This window comes from Mesoplodon mirus (assembly GCF_964341445.2).
Source record: "Mesoplodon mirus genome assembly, chromosome: 11".
Classification (NCBI taxonomy): domain Eukaryota; kingdom Metazoa; phylum Chordata; class Mammalia; order Artiodactyla; family Ziphiidae; genus Mesoplodon; species Mesoplodon mirus.
The window spans coordinates 8,178,247-8,197,395 of NC_138987.1; the positions used below are offsets into that span (position 1 = coordinate 8,178,247).

At 36.0% G+C, this 19,149-nt stretch overlaps 1 protein-coding gene across 7 annotated transcripts in view; it reads right to left on the minus strand.

The window, feature by feature from the left end:
* Positions 1 to 19,149, minus strand: part of PPFIA2 (PTPRF interacting protein alpha 2) — a 389,170-nt gene that overhangs the window by 22,988 nt on the left and 347,033 nt on the right. For 5 of the 7 annotated variants that reach the window (XM_082636669.1, XM_082636667.1, XM_082636668.1 and 2 more), the window contains 4 exons: positions 14,660 to 14,741; positions 10,213 to 10,413; positions 2,277 to 2,339; positions 350 to 379 (listed from right to left, as the gene is read on the minus strand). In XM_082636669.1, coding sequence (XP_082492795.1) covers positions 350 to 379; positions 2,277 to 2,339; positions 10,213 to 10,413; positions 14,660 to 14,741 — 376 coding nt within the window. The remainder of the gene's footprint in view (positions 1 to 349; positions 380 to 2,276; positions 2,340 to 10,212; positions 10,414 to 14,659; positions 14,742 to 19,149) is intronic. The other 2 variants (XM_082636665.1, XM_082636664.1) reach the window with 1 other exon arrangement.

Below are 19,149 nucleotides of genomic sequence, written 5' to 3' on the forward strand. Positions count from 1 at the left end.
AAATAAGCTTTTTGAAATCTCCCCTCCCCCCTTACATCCAACATAAATGATTCCTGATTAAATATATTCAGGGGTGATTTCCAAGAAATTTAAGTTATAGTTCATTCTTTTAAAGGAGAAATGAAATTTTCCTTTCAAAAGAGGCCAGGTATAAAATGATGATCAGCTTCTTTGCAAAATATGTTGATTTTAAAAGACCTATATAGTATTAAACATAATAAAGTCAAATACATGATTAGCCTAACCTTAAGCTAAGTGAAGACTTATAATATTATGACATACAATTTTCTTACTTTATATCCTTATAGCCTACTAAATGATATTGTTTTAAAGCATATGAATTTCCTACCTGGGCCCAGCTTCCTTCCTCAGATTCTTTCTGTGTTAGCAGCAGGAAATGATTAATAAAGCAGATAAAGATAAATTAATCTCAAATTAATACAGTAAATTTTTTCTAGTAGAAGCAAAATTGCTTTGTTATTAAAAATGTTAATTAAGACACAGACAAATAAATACACAGATCCTTATTCAGATCCACAGTAATCAATAGAGCAGTTCAAGGGCAACTACAAAGGCACCTACACAGTTTCTAATTTATTCTAATTAAATGCACACACATACAACATATGGACTTTTCATGATACATTTGATCTGGTCATTCAAAACCTTTTTTAATTCTTAAAAGTGTGGGATTTTACAAATGTAGTAAGTTATGACAAAAACTTCTGATTATATACATACAAATATAAAATACACAAATGTGTATACATACATATGATGGATAAATCTTATATAAAGTAAATTAATGGAGTGGACAAAGTAATTGCATCCTTCTAACAAAACTTTGTGGTAATCAAATGGAGTTCAGCAAGAACCAACAACAAACAAAGCTAAACAAGAAAAGACCAAGCACAACAAACTAAAAATGTAATTAGTATACAACATTGGCATTTTTATTCATCATAAACTAATCAATTTTTCAAACAGGAATAAAATTAAAAGGACAATAATTAAAAATAAGTTGCTCATAATAAAATGCATAGCATGCCCAACTTTGTTACTTTATTTTATTTATTTTATTTTTTTAAGAATTTTTAACCTTTTATTTGAAATAACAATATAACAGGTAGATAGTACAGAGCCACTCATTGTGCACTAAGAATTTCTTCTCACAGGGCAGTGATGGATTCCACCCAAGCTATCTGTCCCAGAGGACAAAGCCTCCCTTCTTCCCCCTTTAGATTTGCCCTGCGTTTGGAAGTGTGACACGCTAAAGAGCAGCACATGCAAGACGTATAATACCTTATACTCCGCACCAAAAATTTTTAATTTCTGAAAACTATTGGCATCTTCATTCTCCTTTCAAAACAACTTTTCCCTCACTCTTACAAAAACTCTTGCTTTGATGCATATGTAAACTGGGTTCAGATTTAACCTTTCTATTAGAAGTCAAATATCTGAAACTGGGAGACCAACGTGTCACTCTCCTCCTCTAAATCTAACTCCAACCTTATCCTTCAACTGCTTCAACCGCTGAAGTGCTACTCAAGTTGAACAAATCTCTCATTATTGTGTATGCAACTCCCTCTTCCATGGGAGTGATTAATTCAATCTAAGAAACTTCCCTCCCCTCTACCTCAGCAGTCTTCAGCTCCCATTCAGAACTCTTTCTAGATACACTGTGCTCTGAACAAACTTTCCAACTTTGTTACTTTAAATGAGAAATAACTATATGTAATATATTTTTAAAAGCTGACAATTACAATGAGTCACGATGAATTTTTTAAGTCTGTGCTTTTAATACTAAATGAACACTTTGCATGCGAGTGGGAGGAGGAAGCTCTGTATTTGAGATGGTAAAGTACAAGAAACTAAATAATTATATTTAAAATGAGTATTCAATCTACACATTCTATTACAAATTTAATTGGGTTTGGTAACATGCATTACCTGTGAATATGTTCAATTTTAAGTGATATTTGTTATCAAAACTTTCCAATGTTGCAAAATGGATAAATAAGTGTCATTAAATTCTTGATTATTGTTTGCATGTTACAAACTCTTATATTAACCACATTATGCCAATCTAGTACAGCTTCATTTAAAAATGTCTAGGGTCAGTGAAATAAAACCACAATGAAAAATGTTAGTTATCATTGCATATTACTATGTAAACATACCCCATTACTCTGATCTGTCACAAACAAAATAGCTTTTCCATCCAAATAGCAGCAAAATAACTTTTCTTCATGTTCAACAAAGCTGTAAAGACTAACCGTTTTTGCTGGAGCTGCAAGATTTTCCATTTCTTCATGGGTCACCCAAACGTTGCCTGAAGGCTAGTGAGAAGGTCCAGAGGGAAGCAGTGGGATCCATGGGAGGGAAGCAGTGGTAAAGAAGAAACGCAGCACCACTGTAAGTTAATGGTACCACAGTAACACGACCATGCTCTTGCTTCTATAGCATGCACAAGAGACAGCATTGCTAGTTTCTCATAGCTGCCTTTTTCTTCTACTTCAAAAGATTAAATAGAAAGAGGCATGCTGTGAAGCTCACATGGGATAGATTTAAAATGATACTTCTGTAATTATTAATCAGGAAAAAGGCTTAATCAAAATTTGCATTTCAATGGTATGCGGCTATTGGATCCACTTTTTGTAATCATGGAGAACTGAATAAATTTGATCTGTAGAAGAATATTTTTACTTTTTTCTTCAGTAAACAAAGGCACATGTATTTTGTTGTGTTATTACCTATATTTTGTTCACAAAGTTTTAATTCTTCAATGTCCTTGGAAAGAGAAAACTGGTTGTAAATACAAAGCTGAAAGCTCTATCATAAACTGTTTGGAAACCAATATCAGCTTTTCCCAAATGACCACTTCCTTTTTACAGTTCAGTAAATATGTTGTTTTCCTATATTCTTACAGAGAAAAAAGAAGAGAAATGCTATTTTGGAGTTAATAATAGGTATTTTTCCACTAAATATTGTCAGAAGTCACGAAACCTAGGTTTCCTATTTTTTTAGCAGTATCCTTCACTATTATAGAGAAGAACATGATGTAAAAGGAAACTTTCCCTCTAGCAGGCACTATTCTATTATGAAGTCTCATTTGCCTTCTAAATAAAACAACCCATGATGTTTGTTTTATACACTGAAGTATTAATACATAAAATTTCTAGACCAAAGTCCACTTAGTAACATACAGATCACTGGGAACCACCTTCCATCAAATTCCACCATTTTACTGGGAAATATTTATGAACATTTCAGTGTTGTCCAAGCACATCAATTCTATAGTTACAGTGGAATTTAATCTTATGTATTGCTTGTTACTTGTTTTGGAAGGGGTCTAGTTTCAAAGAATTGGAAGTAGCAAAGTTGATACCCTGACATAAGTCATCACCATAATTCTCTCTTGCCTTTTCTACCAACACATAGTACCATGTTGACTTATCTTTTATTATAAATAATGTAATTTAATATAATTTTAAAAATAACTACATATAAACTAAATTGATGAATATAATTTGACATAAGATAAATCTCATGTATAAGAGAGTTACTCATATATATACTTGAGTAACAAAACAGAGTTGAGTAGTAAATATTTATAATTATAAGTAAATCATATGGGCAAAAAATCTCAAAGGATAAGCATCATATATATGTAAAGAATTCTCATTCTCCTACCATTTTGGAATTTTGAGCATATATGAATTTCTTCCTAAAAGATAAAACTGTGCACAACTGTAAAATATACTGAGAATACAGCAGCCATCCATGTCATTAAATGCCCCTCCCTTCTATCCCTAGCTTCCAGGAATGGTGCTCATTATAAACAGAAAGTTGTGTATGACTATATGAATCATTAAATCATTTGGCAGAAATTGCTTTTACTGACTTTTTGAGCCGTGTACTATGCTAAAAAGAATTTTACAATCATCTGTCACATTCCCTTTACACCCAGTGACAACGGTGTTTTGCCTGAGTGGCTATACTGTTCAACGTGAGCTTCAGTGACGGTTACCTGAGAGGAAATTCATTTAAGCCAGATTGTTTTACAATGATTTCTAAAGATTCGACCTTGATTGTGAATCCAAACAATGAAGATCTCCCTCCTTCTATAAGAAACTTGACCAGTATTATTTCATACTAGAATACATACATGTATAATCTCTTTCAGAGGTTAAAATCTATATTTGCCAGTCTATCACCATATTCTGGGGTGAGTAGGACTCTGCAAGCTATGGCTTTATCTGTATCTTTACATGCAAAATGAGTATATATCCAGGGCAATTTTCTAAAGTATGGCTGTGAAACTTGCTGAAGTTGTAAGTTAGCTGTTCACTTATGCTCTGCAGTTTTACTTCTGAGGAGCACTGCCTGCTCTAGAGTCTTGTAAAGTAATCCATAAAATGACTTCTAAACAACCCAATCAATTAGGCATTAGCTGAGGTTTTAACAAGTTTATTTTATAAGCAAACCCATGTGTAGTAAGTCAAGTATTCAGATTTATTTCTTTTTACCGCCAGTTTAAAGGATGGAACTTTCAACAGGGTAAGTCATAAAAGGGTGCTTTAGAGCATGAGTGTTTCAGCAAAGAGCACGTCTTAGAGAATAGCTAGAGTGGGACGCTTTGAGCAACCAAAGGACTCTGGTGCCTTGGGTCCAAGGATAAAGACAATGCAAAAAGTAGCTTGGAAAGGCATAAAGGACAAGTATCATATAATTTGGTTGTGGTTTTCTGAGAGCCGCTGAAAATCATTTACATCAGTCCATGCTGCAACCCCCAGCATCTGAGCTGGAGAATGCAAACCAGTAGACTTTTTTTTTTTTTTTTTTTGGTGGCAAATACCATTTGAGTCTCGCAAATGATTTCTAAAATTTTAACTATCTGGAAATTTACCAAATTATAATCAAGAGGCTTGAGTTCTAGCAGTACCACTTCTCAGTAACTACCCAGGACATCTCCTAAACTTCTCTAAATTTTATAACCTACATCTGTTAAGTAGACTAAAGCTGCATACTCATACTAGAAAAAATACAAATAATTTAAAATTATGACGTAATGTATTCTGATACAGGGCTGGGACTAGGGAGGTAGGTGAGGTGTCAAGGGGACTACATTTAAAGAAGCATTCACTTTCAGGATCATGCAAGTGCAAGGTCGGTACTGACAGTGAGTGCCTCATTCAATTTTGTTTGAGGTGCCTTGCTGGCCCCCCCTTAGTCCAGATGGAGTAGAGTATTCAGATAGTATTATCAAATGAGATCTAGTGGGAAAATTCCTAAAGGATGTTGAGAATTAAAGCACTTAACTAATTAAATCATTCAGGACAGAATTATGATATAAAAATTAATATTAAAATGAGTTTAAGGAAAAAATGAGTTTAAGGGATAATTCATGAAAATTAATTGGAGGAAAATAATTCTCTTGCTGTCAGAAATACAAAATAAGTAAAGCAGCCAGACCTCAGAATAATCCTAAACTTTAGCTAGAAGTAACTTCTGTTACTACATAAGTCATTTTGAAGAATTTTTTACTTTTTTTTTTTTTTTTTTTCTTTTTGCGGTATGCGGGCCTCTCACTGTTGTGGCCTCTCCCGTTGCGGAGCACAGGCTCCGGATGCGCAGGCCCAGCGGCCATGGCTCACGGGCCCAGCTGCTCCGCGGCATATGGGATCCTCCCAGACCGGGGCACGAACCCGTATCCCCTGCATCGGCAGGCGGACTCTCAACCACTGCGCCACCAGGGAGGCCCTTTTACTTTATAATTGAATTACAAAGTAAATTAATTTGAAATTTACTTTTCACTTTCAAAATGGCCTAGATCCACATTTTCCCCTTATCTGAATTGATATTTCTCACCATAAGAAGAGAAATATTTATCATTATAATAAGACTAGTTTTACACAATTATATTTCACCTTATTTACATTAAAGGTTGAGGCTTAGGAGGTTAGTAATAATGAAAAGTGGAACCAAAGTAGACTGGAAGAATGTTGCAAAAAAGAAGGAAAACTGGTAGAGTTCAAGAAGCAGGAGAGTACATTTGTTAGGAGCATAGACTATGGGGCAAAACAACCTGGGGTGTGACCTTAGACAAGTCACTTAACCTCTCTGTTCATCAGTTTCTCCCATTTGTAAAAGTGATGTCATAAAAGTACCCATCTCATAGCATTGTCCTGAGGCTCAAATGAGTTATTGAATGTACAGCACTTAGAAGAGGGACTGACACTTAGTAAGTACTCCACTGAGGCTGTTACTACAATTTCATTAGAATTTTCATTAAACAATCTCTACCCAAGTAAATCTTTAGTTTAATAAATACATGCTATTTTCCCCATACATTGTGCTGAAGCCTATCTTATGCCTTACATGTCTGCTCAAATTTGCTGAATTATATGTTTACTAAAGGTCATTTATATTTGTTCCCAGACCTGTCTACTCCCACTGCACTTTTTAAAAAATTAGGCAATTTAAATAAATATTACATAGAGCCAGAATTAAATAAACTTGGCTCATGTATGAACACTAAGTTGAATTACTTGGAAAGACCAGATAAAGGTAAACCTTAAAACACATTGTCAGTGAGATACAACTTCAGCAAAGTCTGGGGAAGAATTTGTAAATTTCCAGGAGGATTCTGCACTCACATAGCTTTTCAAGTATCTTCAAGTTTTCACTTTAAAAAGAAACTCAAATTTTAAAAATTGAAGATGTTTAATGGATGAAGTTATCAAATAAACATAATGTGAAACTCCAGGCATTGGAATTATACTCAAAGAAAAGTCCTAGGGTTTCATCTAAATTTGCAAGTGCCTGAACATTTACATATTTTTACTTAGGATAAAATATTTAAAGTATTTATTTATTCTTTATGACACACCTCTTTAACCAAATATTTCAATTACCTGATATCTACATCTCTATTCTATTTTGTAAGAGGCCTTCTACAGTAACTGTAGCTTAGGAAGAGGAAACAGAAAGCTGGAAGATTAGGGCTGGCCCAAAGATATAATAAATGTAAATAATATAATAATAATAAATGTAAACATTAGATTTTTCTAATGTTAGCCCATTTCGTCTAGAAAGAAAAGGAGGCAGATTTCTGTCAGTTAAAAAAAAATAATCTAAGTATCTTGTTTTTTCCTCTTAGAATTTGAGTGACTGAACAAGATACATCTTTCTTAGAAACCAAACCCAAACCTAAACACACGGAAAATCTTGTAGGATCAGAACTATGTGCAGTGTTCTAGAAGACGTGATAACATTTCTTAGAAAAAAACAAAAAACCCAAACCAACTTCTTTTGAATTTTCAAAGTGTGAATCCTAGTATATAGTTTTAGGTGATGACTTTAAAATGTTTTCAGCTTCACTTTATGCAGTGGATTAATTCCTAGAAATTCACATGTAGTTTTTTTGCAAAGCAAATCATATTTGAAATATATTAGAAACAAGTAAATACTTCCATGTAGATGGAGTAAAAGAAATAAAAAGCACTCAGTAGATTATTTTTAAAGCAAATAGAGACAACTTATCTCTTATGAAACTTGCATCAATATTTAGCAAAGGGCATATGTCTTCTGTGAATAAAGAACTTTTACACATTAGTAGAAAAATGAGTATTCCTATAATCCTATAGAAAAATGAAAAAGGTCATGAATAGGTAATTTACTTAAATGCTAAAATAAATAAGCATATGAAAAAATTTAACTTTACTAGTAATTTTTAAAATGTAAATTTAAGCAATGTAATTATTAACATTGACAAAGGAAAAAAAGGACTATACGATACAATTTGACAATTAAGGTTCAAAAGTAATAAGAGTATAAATGCCCTGTATACGAATATTGCTTTGGAAATTACTACAGTTCAGTTAATGCAATAATATAACTACTTGCTTATCCACTATGGTATTAGAAATACAAAGAAAATTGTTAAATAAGCAAAATGTCCAATATTAGGGACTTGGTTAAATAAATTACAGTATTTCCATTAAGGAGGTATGCTGCAATTAAAAATATTACAATTGCACACTTAATAAAATGGGGGAAATATTCATGCTATATTACTAAATTTTAAAGTTACAAAATAATATATTATGTGAAAATAATTCAATTTTATAAAATGAGAAAGAATGAAAAGTTCTCTATCAAAAAGTTAATAGTGAAAATATTAATAATTTTAATAATTAATTAACAATATATTACCTGTCTTTCAAATGTTAATTCCTCTTTGAAGCCTTATTTAACCAGAAGTGATTTCTCCTTCCTTTGAATTCCACCGCACTCTGCTTCTATCTCACATTAAGGAATTAAACTATGAATCTTCTACTAAACCTCCTGGTGAACACATCTTCCTTTTCTTAGTTTGATTGCCCTCTCTGTAATCAGGGTATACATATCTCATATCCTCTATAATGGTGAGTAGAGTGACTTGTACAATCATCATTTTAAGATGCATATTTACTATTTACAATTTGCCAGGCACTGAGTTAAGGCCTGGGGACTATGGAAAACCTGATAATATACTTGCTTGGCCTAGTGTGGGATGAATCAAGAAGAGAAAATTATAAAATAGCTTTTATAAGCATACAGAGTAGTAACTCAGGAAGGGAAGAAAACCCAGACTTTGGGGCTTAGTGAAAACTTTTTAGAGGAAGAACATTCAGGAATCATTAGATGAAGGATGAGTTGGAGAAGAATGGTGATCTTGGAGTGGAAAGAAGGTTCCAGGCAGAGGGAAGAGCAATTGAAAAAGCTTATAATCAACATAAATCATAGAAGTTTAGGAAACTGAAAGTAGTTCTGTATTGTTGGGATCCTTATCTGAGGAAATAAAGCCTCTGAGGCGAACTGAGAATAGATCAAGAAAGGTTTCATAAGCTCTCTTCACATTTGACTGTTTTCAGGCACATAAACCAGTCATGATACTTCTCCCTCAGTTGGAAGTTACTCAGGACACTCAACATCAGTTCTGAAATCAGTTTACAATAACTATTTTAATAGCCTTCTCAGCTTTTATTTTAAACATATTCTGAATTATTTTTTAGCTTCAGTAATACATGAATAATGTATTCATTATTGTATAGTATAGTATACAATGTATACAAAATGTATAGTATAGTATACAAAATGTATAGTATACAACATTTATATACATTTTAAAATGTTACACAAGTTATATGTAAGAATTTGTTAAAGTATATGTTTTCTCCTAAATGTTTCTTAGGAAGAAGTTAAGATGGAATTATACAAGAAAGATAAACACTTTTTAAATTTGACCTTGTATTTCTAGCATTGGAATCTTGTGCACTGGGAAGGAATACAAGAACATATGTAATAAAAATGAAGCAAATTTCTCTAATTTATGGTCTATGTTTAAGACCACATGTAAAAATTTATACTCAAGTTAGCTTTGTGCCTGAAAACTGAAATAAAGTCATATCGCTTTTCTATCTTTTGCCCACTATTCAAACTTACCTCATTCTTCCATATTTTATTATTTTGCATAAGACATGGGACCAGAAAAGTCCATTTAACAACAGAGATCATATCCTTTATCAGCAAAAGATATAATTTGGGAAAGGACCAAAGAAAGAATGAATACTATTTGGGAGTTTCTCCTCAGTGTTTGAATTTGGCACCTGGCATGCCTTTTTTAGATATTTTGTTCTTTCCTAATATTAAGATAGGGATGAAATTATGAGAGAAATAGGGATTTATAAATAAAAGGCAAACAGGTTTTGAAGGAAGGTAATCCACTTGGTATTTATAAAACATTAAATACTAAGGTACTTTCATAATTATGAAAACTGCTTAAGAAGTAGTGAGTTTAGCATTACATCTTCAAAAAGTACTAATGCCTATTGCTCATCTCCTGAGATGTTGGATTACATTAAAAAGAAAAATTCTGAAAAAGAGTAAACTCTTGGTCTTGTTGCTTGGGAGAAAAATCTAAACTTTAGTCTAGAGGCTAGCTCAAAAGTCTATCTTGGTTGCAGGCTTCAAGTCTGATAGGAATCACAGCTCCTCAGTTGAAAACCTATTAAAAGTAGCAGCAAGGTTAATGGAGAGCAAGCTAGATCTCCTCAGAATAATTCATGCTGACATTGAAATGCGTGCTGCCACAATTTTGCTCTGTGGACTTGGAGATGCTGCTATTCACCCAGCACTGGGAGAGGGAAGGAGCACAAATGGACTCACAGTTCTGGATGTTGGAGGAGCTGAAGGACTGGTTAGGGAAACCATCTCCTGGATTGCTAATCGGAGCTTTAAGCGATGCAGAGGATTGCTGATTCCAATTTCTCTCTGGATCTCAGTGTCTGATAAAGCAGACATAATGGCACCACTCTTCACATTGGCTCGGCAGGCTGCCACATACCAAGCAGGCATTCCCAACCAGAGCTGTTGGATAGGGAAAAATACATACCCAGGTTATAATAATAGTTAACCATTAACAATGTCTATGCGCTCGACATTATTTTAAGCACCTTACTTGTATGAACTCATTTATTACCACACCCCGTGAAAGAGATGCTATTATTTTTTCCCCAGAAGAGACAGATGCACAAAGACATTAAATAATTTATTCAAAAAAACCAGTTAGGCAGTAATGGAAACAAAGATTGGAAATGCAGTCTTCAGGGTCTGCAGTTTAACAACTGATTTATATTATTAGGGATACATGAAACAGCTGCACCTCACCAAATCTCCTCTTGAGTTTAAGGACAAGAACAGCTACAAGCTGCATTAGGTAAAGGCTCAATTAACATTTGCTTAATAGAAGACTTCAGTTTATAACTCTCCGTTGGAATTCTGAGTGCCTTTGATCAAAGGCTTTAATGTGGCTAAGCCACATTTCCAATCTATCTACCTATAGGTGTATGAGCTCAATTAGATGCTAAATATGAAAATACTTTTTGGAGAATGAAATGCTGGGCTAATGGAAGAGGCTAACATTATAAACATCTGGAAAACATTAGCTAAAGAGAGTTACAAAATGAATAATGCTTTAGAAATTAGGGATTGTGATTCTTCAGCTTTGCTGTGAGGCTCTGGAAAGACACTTGAATTGGTAGTGCAATGAGCACAGCATAATGCCTGGCACATTATCTGCAGCACAGGGTGAACGCGCTGTGTTGTAGCATCTGAATTACATACACTTAAATAAGGAATATTCTTTCCGTTCCTCCCCGCCCCTCCTCCATCATTAGCTATGATTAAGAAACAGGGCACATGCAAATGAGCAGTTTAAATCTTGGTTTTAAACAGCCAAAATACTGTTTTTTTTGTTGTTGTTTATTTTATTTGTTGATACGAACAGATTGAGTAAAAGGAGAGAGCATGAGAGTGAGAAAAAGTGAGAGAGTAAGAGAAGAAAAACTGTAAATCAGCAGTACACAACGCCAAGAGCTCTGGATCAAGAATCAGAAGGCTTGGGCTCTAATTCCTTCCTTGTCATTGGCGAGTCAAGTAAGTCCTCTAAACCTCAGCCTTATTTTCCCCATTTGTAAAATGGAAGGGATTTGGCTTTATTATTTCTAAGGCTTGGTGTTACACAGCTTCTAAGATGGCTCCCAATGATCTCACTTCCTGACATTCCTGCCCTTGTATCGTCCTCTTCCTCTGAGTTTGGGCTGGACCTGGTGACTTATTGTAATGAAAAGACTATGATAAAAGTGATGGCATCTGACTTTCCAGATTAGGTTATGAAAAGACTGTGGCTTCATTCCTGCCAGTCCTCTCCCCCTCTGTCTTCTCCGAGCTCTCGCTCTGGGGAAAGCCAGCTGCAGGGCTGTGAGTTATCCTTTGAGATGCTCACATGAAAGGAACAGATCTCTCTGGCCAACAGCTAGCAAGGAACTGAGTCAGCTTGGAATTGGATTTCCCCAAGTCAAGCCTTGAGATGACTGCTGTCCTGGTTGACACCTTGCTTGCAGCCTTGTGAGAGACTTTGAACAGAGGCAGTTGCTAAACCATGTCCAGATTCCTGACCTACAGAAGCCAGGAGGAAAATAAATGCTAAGTGTTGGGATAATTTGTTACATGATAATAGGTAACACTGATTTTTTTTAATTAAAAAATTCTGCCATATTAAAGGGTTGCTTGCCTCTGTAAACACAAAAAGTCAAATCTTTCAGTCAATGTGGCCTGGGCTGTGACTGAGATAAGAGAAGGAGAGAGGGGATATAGGTACAGTGCATGACTGAATATAGTATCTCCTACAGGTTAGGCAAAGGAGTTGACCTTGCCTTGACAGATATGATTAGCTACGACAGAAGATGGGACTTGACTTCATCGTTTGTAAACTCAAGTTGTTCAAAATAACTAAACATCTAAATATACCTTCACTGGTCCCTAAAGATTGTCACCTCTTTTCGTCTCCTCTGTGTTAAGATATTTGGATTTCCACACTGGTTAACATTACCCAAATGCTTGCCAATACATGGTTACCAAGGTCATACCTGATTAGACTTTCACCAAGTTTTTCGTGTCGATAAATGGTGTGTGAAGCATCAGACTTATTTGTTCACATCACTCTTAGTGGACTGTGCATTGAAGGAGATACTAAAGGAGGTGAAAGTTAAGAGCTCTCATTCATTGGATCACCCACCTCATTCATCTTGTTTATTCCATTGTATAATTTCACTTATTATATAACACTGTTGTTCCCTGGAAACAGCCCAGGCCTTTTTCTGCCTCAGGACCTTTACATCTGCTGTTCCCTCTATTTGAATGCTTGTCCCCTCTGTCTTCACATGCCTGACTCCCTCACATATTTTAAATCTTTATTCAAATGTCTCCTTCCCTCTGAATGTCTCTTCCCCTCCTTCCCATAACACCAAGCAGACATTCTTTATCCCCATTCCTTGCCTTGTTTTTTCCATGGCACTTAGCTTCTAACATACAGTGGCATTTACTCCTCAATCTGTCATCGCATGAAAAAAAATAGGCTCAAGGAGGACCAATGTTTCATATACATACGCTGTTCAGAGGTGCATTTGAAGCATCTAGAACAAAGGCAGGCACCAAAGAGGTGCTCTGTAAATAGTTGTGAAATCATTGTATAAAGTCATTTTATAAAGTCACTTTATGGAGCACATTATGAGCAATTTCTGCATGCTCAGGATAGTTTTAATTAGCACAAACTTCACTGCCTGTCATTTTCTAGCCCCTTAATGTCAGTAAATCTGTTTTGTTCTGTTTTTTTAATATATAAAGGATTTGTTCATCACTTGCCAAAACAGCAGTTAACTCTCTGTCAAACTGCAGCTCATTTTACTGGAGTGAAACTGAACAAAGAATTGCTCTCAATTTTGAGGTGGGCTTTCTTAAGCATTTTGCCTTATAATTGACTTTTAAAATATAGTAATTTGAAAGAAATATTTGGAAGAAGCAGCTCTGATCACTAATAAGCTAAAAATTCCCTGACTGATATAAAAGAATAAAATAAAGCAAGACACAACACAACCTTCTTTCTCAGTCCAAGAAAAAAATGCAGCATGTTTTTATATTTAGCTGTATAATATTATTTTTTAAACTCAAGTGAGTTTTGATTGTTCCTTATTAATTCATTAGCTCTGGATGTGATATGATAATGAAGGTGGACAATTTTGTAATCCCGAACCTTTTAAAACAATGGGTTTTAATTGCCTCTGCCAAGCAAGAAAAGTTCATACAGTCAGTCCCTTGGTACCCTCAGGAAATTGGCTCCAGGACACCCCATACCAAAATCCGCAGATGCTCAAGTCCCTTACTGTTGGGCCTTGGTATACACAGGCTCATCATCCTCGGATTCTGTCTCAGATTGAACGTGTTTGGTTGACTCCACGATGGGGAACCCATGGACAGGGAGGGCTGACTGTATTCTTCTTTGCCTTGACATCAGCATATCCTAGCAGCTACCAACAGCCCACACTAGAGAACTGAATGGAAGGGGCAGTGAAAACTACTGATAAGCGGTATGAAGGGGCCCTTCGTGGTCAGATGTATTCCGTTCACCGCCCTGGTCTGCTCCTGCTGCCTCCAAGCTGATCAAGTATTAACGCACTTCTCCAGACCCTTGTGTTATGCAGGAAATGCTGAATGTAGTTTTTGTTTCATTAAAACATTCAGTCTAGACACAGAAGGGAACAAGGGAATGCATCTTCTTCTGCATAACTCCAAATGTCTAAATCTAGCTGGCCCCTAGTCTTAAAGAACTAGGTTCAGGAATTATACTACAAGCAAAGGGATGGCAGCAATATCTTGGATAAGTCAGAAGTGTTAAATATATGGAGATGCCTCTTCTCTGTTAATGGGATGATGAGGAAGGGCTCTGGACTGATGTACTGGGACAGATGTTTTCTTGCAACAACAGAGGTATCACTCAAAAACTGTTTCTTGATTTACTCTGGATATGAAGAAGATAGAATTTACCAAAATTTTCTTCTATCTCGCGGCCTGCTTCCTTCGGCCACAATCGCAAGAAAACATCAGAGTAAACTCACAACAATGCTCATGGGTCCCTAGATAAAGCAAATATTCTCTTTATAAGTTATTCCAGACTATTGGAAAACTAGGATGTCAGGAACCGGTCTTTACTTGTCTCTAAAAATACTATCAAGTTAGCAGTGATTGGATTAAGAGCCTTCTGGTTTAACTCTCTTACCTCTAACCACGCGACTACGGTGGGCCCATCCCACTGGGCAAAAGGTAATCCCTTTCTCCGAGCTTCTTCTAGAAGTTCATGCCTGAAGTATACAGAAAAGATTATTAGTCAGGTAATATGGGAAAAGACAGCTGTGATTATTTTTAATGACAATATTTTAAAAAAACCCAATAATCCTTTATAAACTTTTTATGAGTTAATACAGAAATAACAGAAATCCTTCTTCCTTTGAATAAAACATGCAAAGCATCCATTGATTTTATTAGAAATGAAACACTGACATCTAAAAACAATTTTCCCCAACACTTATTCACTAAAATTCAAACATTAAATGTTAATGGACTAAGAAGCTGAATTTTATTATCAGCAAATATCTTATCCCTTAAACAAGAAACTGGCCCACGTATGCGTATTCTGGCATGCACTACAGGATCTAAATGAGGCTTCTTCCATCTGTCTTGCCTGTTTCCCTTATTATTTCAGTAGTAGATAAATGCCTGTTTATAGAGGCAGAAGATCAAGTTGGTCATTTTAGCCCCATTCAAGTGATATGCTTGATTTTAGTATGCTCTCTGGGTCCAGATGGCTATCTTAGGAGTTAGTTTTTTGTATAGACTACAAAATTACTTCTCATTTGAAGAGAACTCCGAGGTAAATTGACTTCCATCACTACAAAGCAATGTAAGGTGTAAAATTCAATAGTACACTTATTTCCATTTATAATCACTACTGGTTTTAATGAAAGCAAAACATCTCAATGACAACAAATGGTTGTTTCTGATAACAAAAAGTTGTAAAGAACCTTGACAAATGCATCTTTAATCACTATCTCTACTACTGACCCTTGACATCCATCTACAAAACCAATTTCAGATCGCTCATGATTGAAATAGAAAGTTTCTGTTTTCTTTGAAACTCAAATTGATATATACCTGGCCAGGACTATATTGGAAAATATATTCTCTATTCCTTAGATGCATTGATCCTACACACACATTTTTACACATATTGCTTTATGTTGACTGTGTGTCTTTCATGCTTAGGAACTCCAAAATGAAGCATTTAATTATTTCCTACTACCAACTGATTAATTGTTCATTGTGGTGGACTATATGTTAAAATATATAATAAAAATGTCTTTTAACACGAAAGCTTTCCGTGTCTGTGATGGATGCTACCAAAAAAAAAATGCAGTGTGACAAAGAAACAGAGAGGCAAAACAAAAATTAAAGTTATAGTAGATGAAGAGACACATAAATCAACTGCTCTATCATTTCATGGGATAGCAAAGAAGCATGTGTAAGCTATTCAGCACCTGGGAAAGGGAACAGCGACACTGGTGCCATGAATCAAAGGTGAAACTAGAGGGGCTCCTTCACCTGGCTTGCCTTACCCTCACCCGTTCCCTCAGGCTTCCCAGTGACATTCCTTCATTGAAAACCAGATTTGAATAGCATAGTCTCACTGTGAAAGATATATTGACAGAAATGGGTTGAAGCGTTAAACAACCAACCATCAGGTACTTATTGAGCACCTATTGTGAGCTGAGACCTGTGGAAATACAGACATGCACCCAGTTTTCCAGGAGATCCCTGGTTACGTAGAAAAAGCAAACACATGAAACTGTTTAAAAACATGCACAATGCACAATTAGATGCCAAAACTCAATGATGCATATTCTGAGGATGAGGGTTTTGGAGAAGGGGTTAGTAGCAATGGAAATGATCAGTGAAGGCTTTGCAGCAACTGAACTGACTTTGAAGGGCTGGTGGGAAGGAGTTACAGTTGATGTTCCAATCTGGATGAGCAGTAAGGGTGGGGGGGCAGAGGCAGGACTGGACACAGAATATGTGCAAGAGCCAAGAGCATTACTGAGAGTTGAAATATTATATTCATTAGGGAAAAATACTTCCAGTTATGTGACAGGTGAGTGGTGTTAAAGGGGAAGAAACAAGTATACATTTACAACTGGTTTTTGCTACATTTAGCAAAAAAGCAAGTTAATATGCACTTAACACCTAGGAAGCATATAACATTTTCACAAGTGAATTACATGAGTTGTACATATGCCACTTTTGAAAACTAGAACATTTTAATTCTGACTAGTTCCTTAATAAAAACAAATGCACCACATGAGCTGCAGTGATCCTATTAAAAGTTAAATTGGATAATGTAACTTCTCTGCTCATAACTTTCCAATTACTACCTGTCTCACTGAGAATAAAAGCTCAAGTAGCTGTTAGGATCCACCCTACCCTCTTCTTCTTTCTGACTCAATTCCCATCTCACTCCACAACACTAGTTTACTTCTTGCTCCCTGGAAACAGCCCAGGCCTTTTCCTGCCTCAGGACCTTTGCATCTGCTGTTCCCTCTATTTGAATGCTTGTCCCCTCTATCTTCACATGCCTGACTCCCTCACATATTTTAAATCTTTATTCAAATGTCTCCTTCCCTCTGAATGTCTCTTCCCCTCCTTCCCATAACACCAAGAAGACATTCTTTATCCCCATTCCTTGCCTTATTTTTTTCCCATGGCACTTAGCTTCTAACATACAGTGGCATTTACTCCTCAATCTGTCATCACATGAAAGAAAATAAGCTCGAGGAGGACGAATGTTTCAGATACATACTCTGTTCAGAAGTGCATTTGAAGCATCTAGAACAAAGGCAGGCACCAAAGAGGTGCTCTGTAAATAGCTGTGAATGTTGAACATGTCAGTCAGTATTTGCATTTAGCTGCTTCTTGTTTCAGTAACTTGCATCCCATAATGTATTTTTTAGTCCATTTTTTTAGCCACTTCGTCAGCATAGCACCCATTCCACACGAGTCCAAGAGTCTGATCTGGTTTGCGACCCCTGATAGGAATCTGGTTGAGGTAATCCAGTGTGTTCAAATAATCCTATTCTCTTTTTGAACAGAAATTTATCATACAATTGCTTGAGAAGTCATTGGACGATGTAAACCTTGGAAAAGTTGTTTTTTTTTTTTTGCTTTGTTTATTGTGTTTAAATCACAAACTCTCATAGCACAATAACTTTAGGAAGAGTTTGCAAAGATAATGAAATAAGGGGGCTCAAGTCCAGTGGATTCTGCCCTTTGGTCCTCAGCTGGCAGGGCTAAATCCCAAGTAGAGGCCTTTGAAATGACACACTTGAAACTGTGAGAAACAGGCCAGATTGGAGTGGCTAGCTGGATTTTACTCTAGGACTGTGTGCTACCTGATGTTAACTCCAGACCTGCTTTTTCTTAACCCAAGGGCAGTTTTAATTATGTAAAGAAATGCATTGAAATTCTCAAAGCAATATTACATTTAATTCTTCTCTATTATAAAAAAAAGTCTGCATTATACAGAATTTATAAGAGACATATATCTGGGCGTATTGGCTTGAGAGAGAGGCACTGTTAGAAAAATAAAGCAATATGGGTAATGCTCTAACTGTTGGAAATCACTGAGTTTAATACATGATGATTTCATAACATTATTAAGGGCATGTATAGCATTAATTTCATGGGGCCATGCTTGTTGTCATTAGATATTTTGAAGTCACTGTCAGAAAAATATTAGAAATATTAAATATAAAACTGATTTGGGGCCTCCCTGGTGGCGCAGTGGTTGAGAGTCCACCTGCCGATGTAGGGGACACGGGTTCATGCCCCGGTCCGGGAAGATCCCACATGCCACGGAGCAGCTGGGCCTGTGAGCCATGGCCACTGAGCCTGTGCGTCTGGAGCCTGTGCCACAACAGTGAGAGGCCCACGTACCGCAAAAAAAAAAAACAAAAAAAACCCAAAACTGATTTGGCCCAAATAGGCATTTTGTATATACTGGTGTTCTCTGTTCGTCCAGTGCATGTGTAGAAATTTATGCATTCTCTCTGTGCCCCAGATTCAACCTTTTCAAAGGTTCAGTGACAGTTCTTCCAGAGCGATGTCATGATCACATTCCTCAGTACTCATCTGCGTCTGAAGTTACTGTCTTTCTATTCAGGCCTGAAGAAACATTTTTGCCTCCGTTCCTTCCTTCCTTCCTTCCTTCCTTCCTTCCCTCCCTCCCTCCATCCTTCCTTCATCCCTTCTCTCCTTCTTTCCTTTCTCCCTCTCGTCCCTCCCTCCCTTTCCTTCCTTCCTTCCTTTCTTTTAGACAATCTAATATTTAACCATCCTTTCCCCTCAAATCACTTATACATTACTATAGTTATGGGCACCCATTTTTGTTTTAAATTTTAGACCAGATTTTAGAGGACATCAGTAGCACTTCCTTCTAGAGGAAGTTTCAGGTACAGGATTGTCATTTCCTGTGTGGAAACAAAAAAAAGAAAAGTACTAATTGTAAGTGAAGGTCATTTTGAATCAGAAAAACTTCTGAGTCACTGAGTATATTCAGGGAACACATTCTTGTCTGCAATAAAGAATACCATTAGATTCCCTCCAAAGGCCTCAGACTCTCTTGATAAGGGTGTCAGTGAGTGACTGTAAATGGAATGTGAC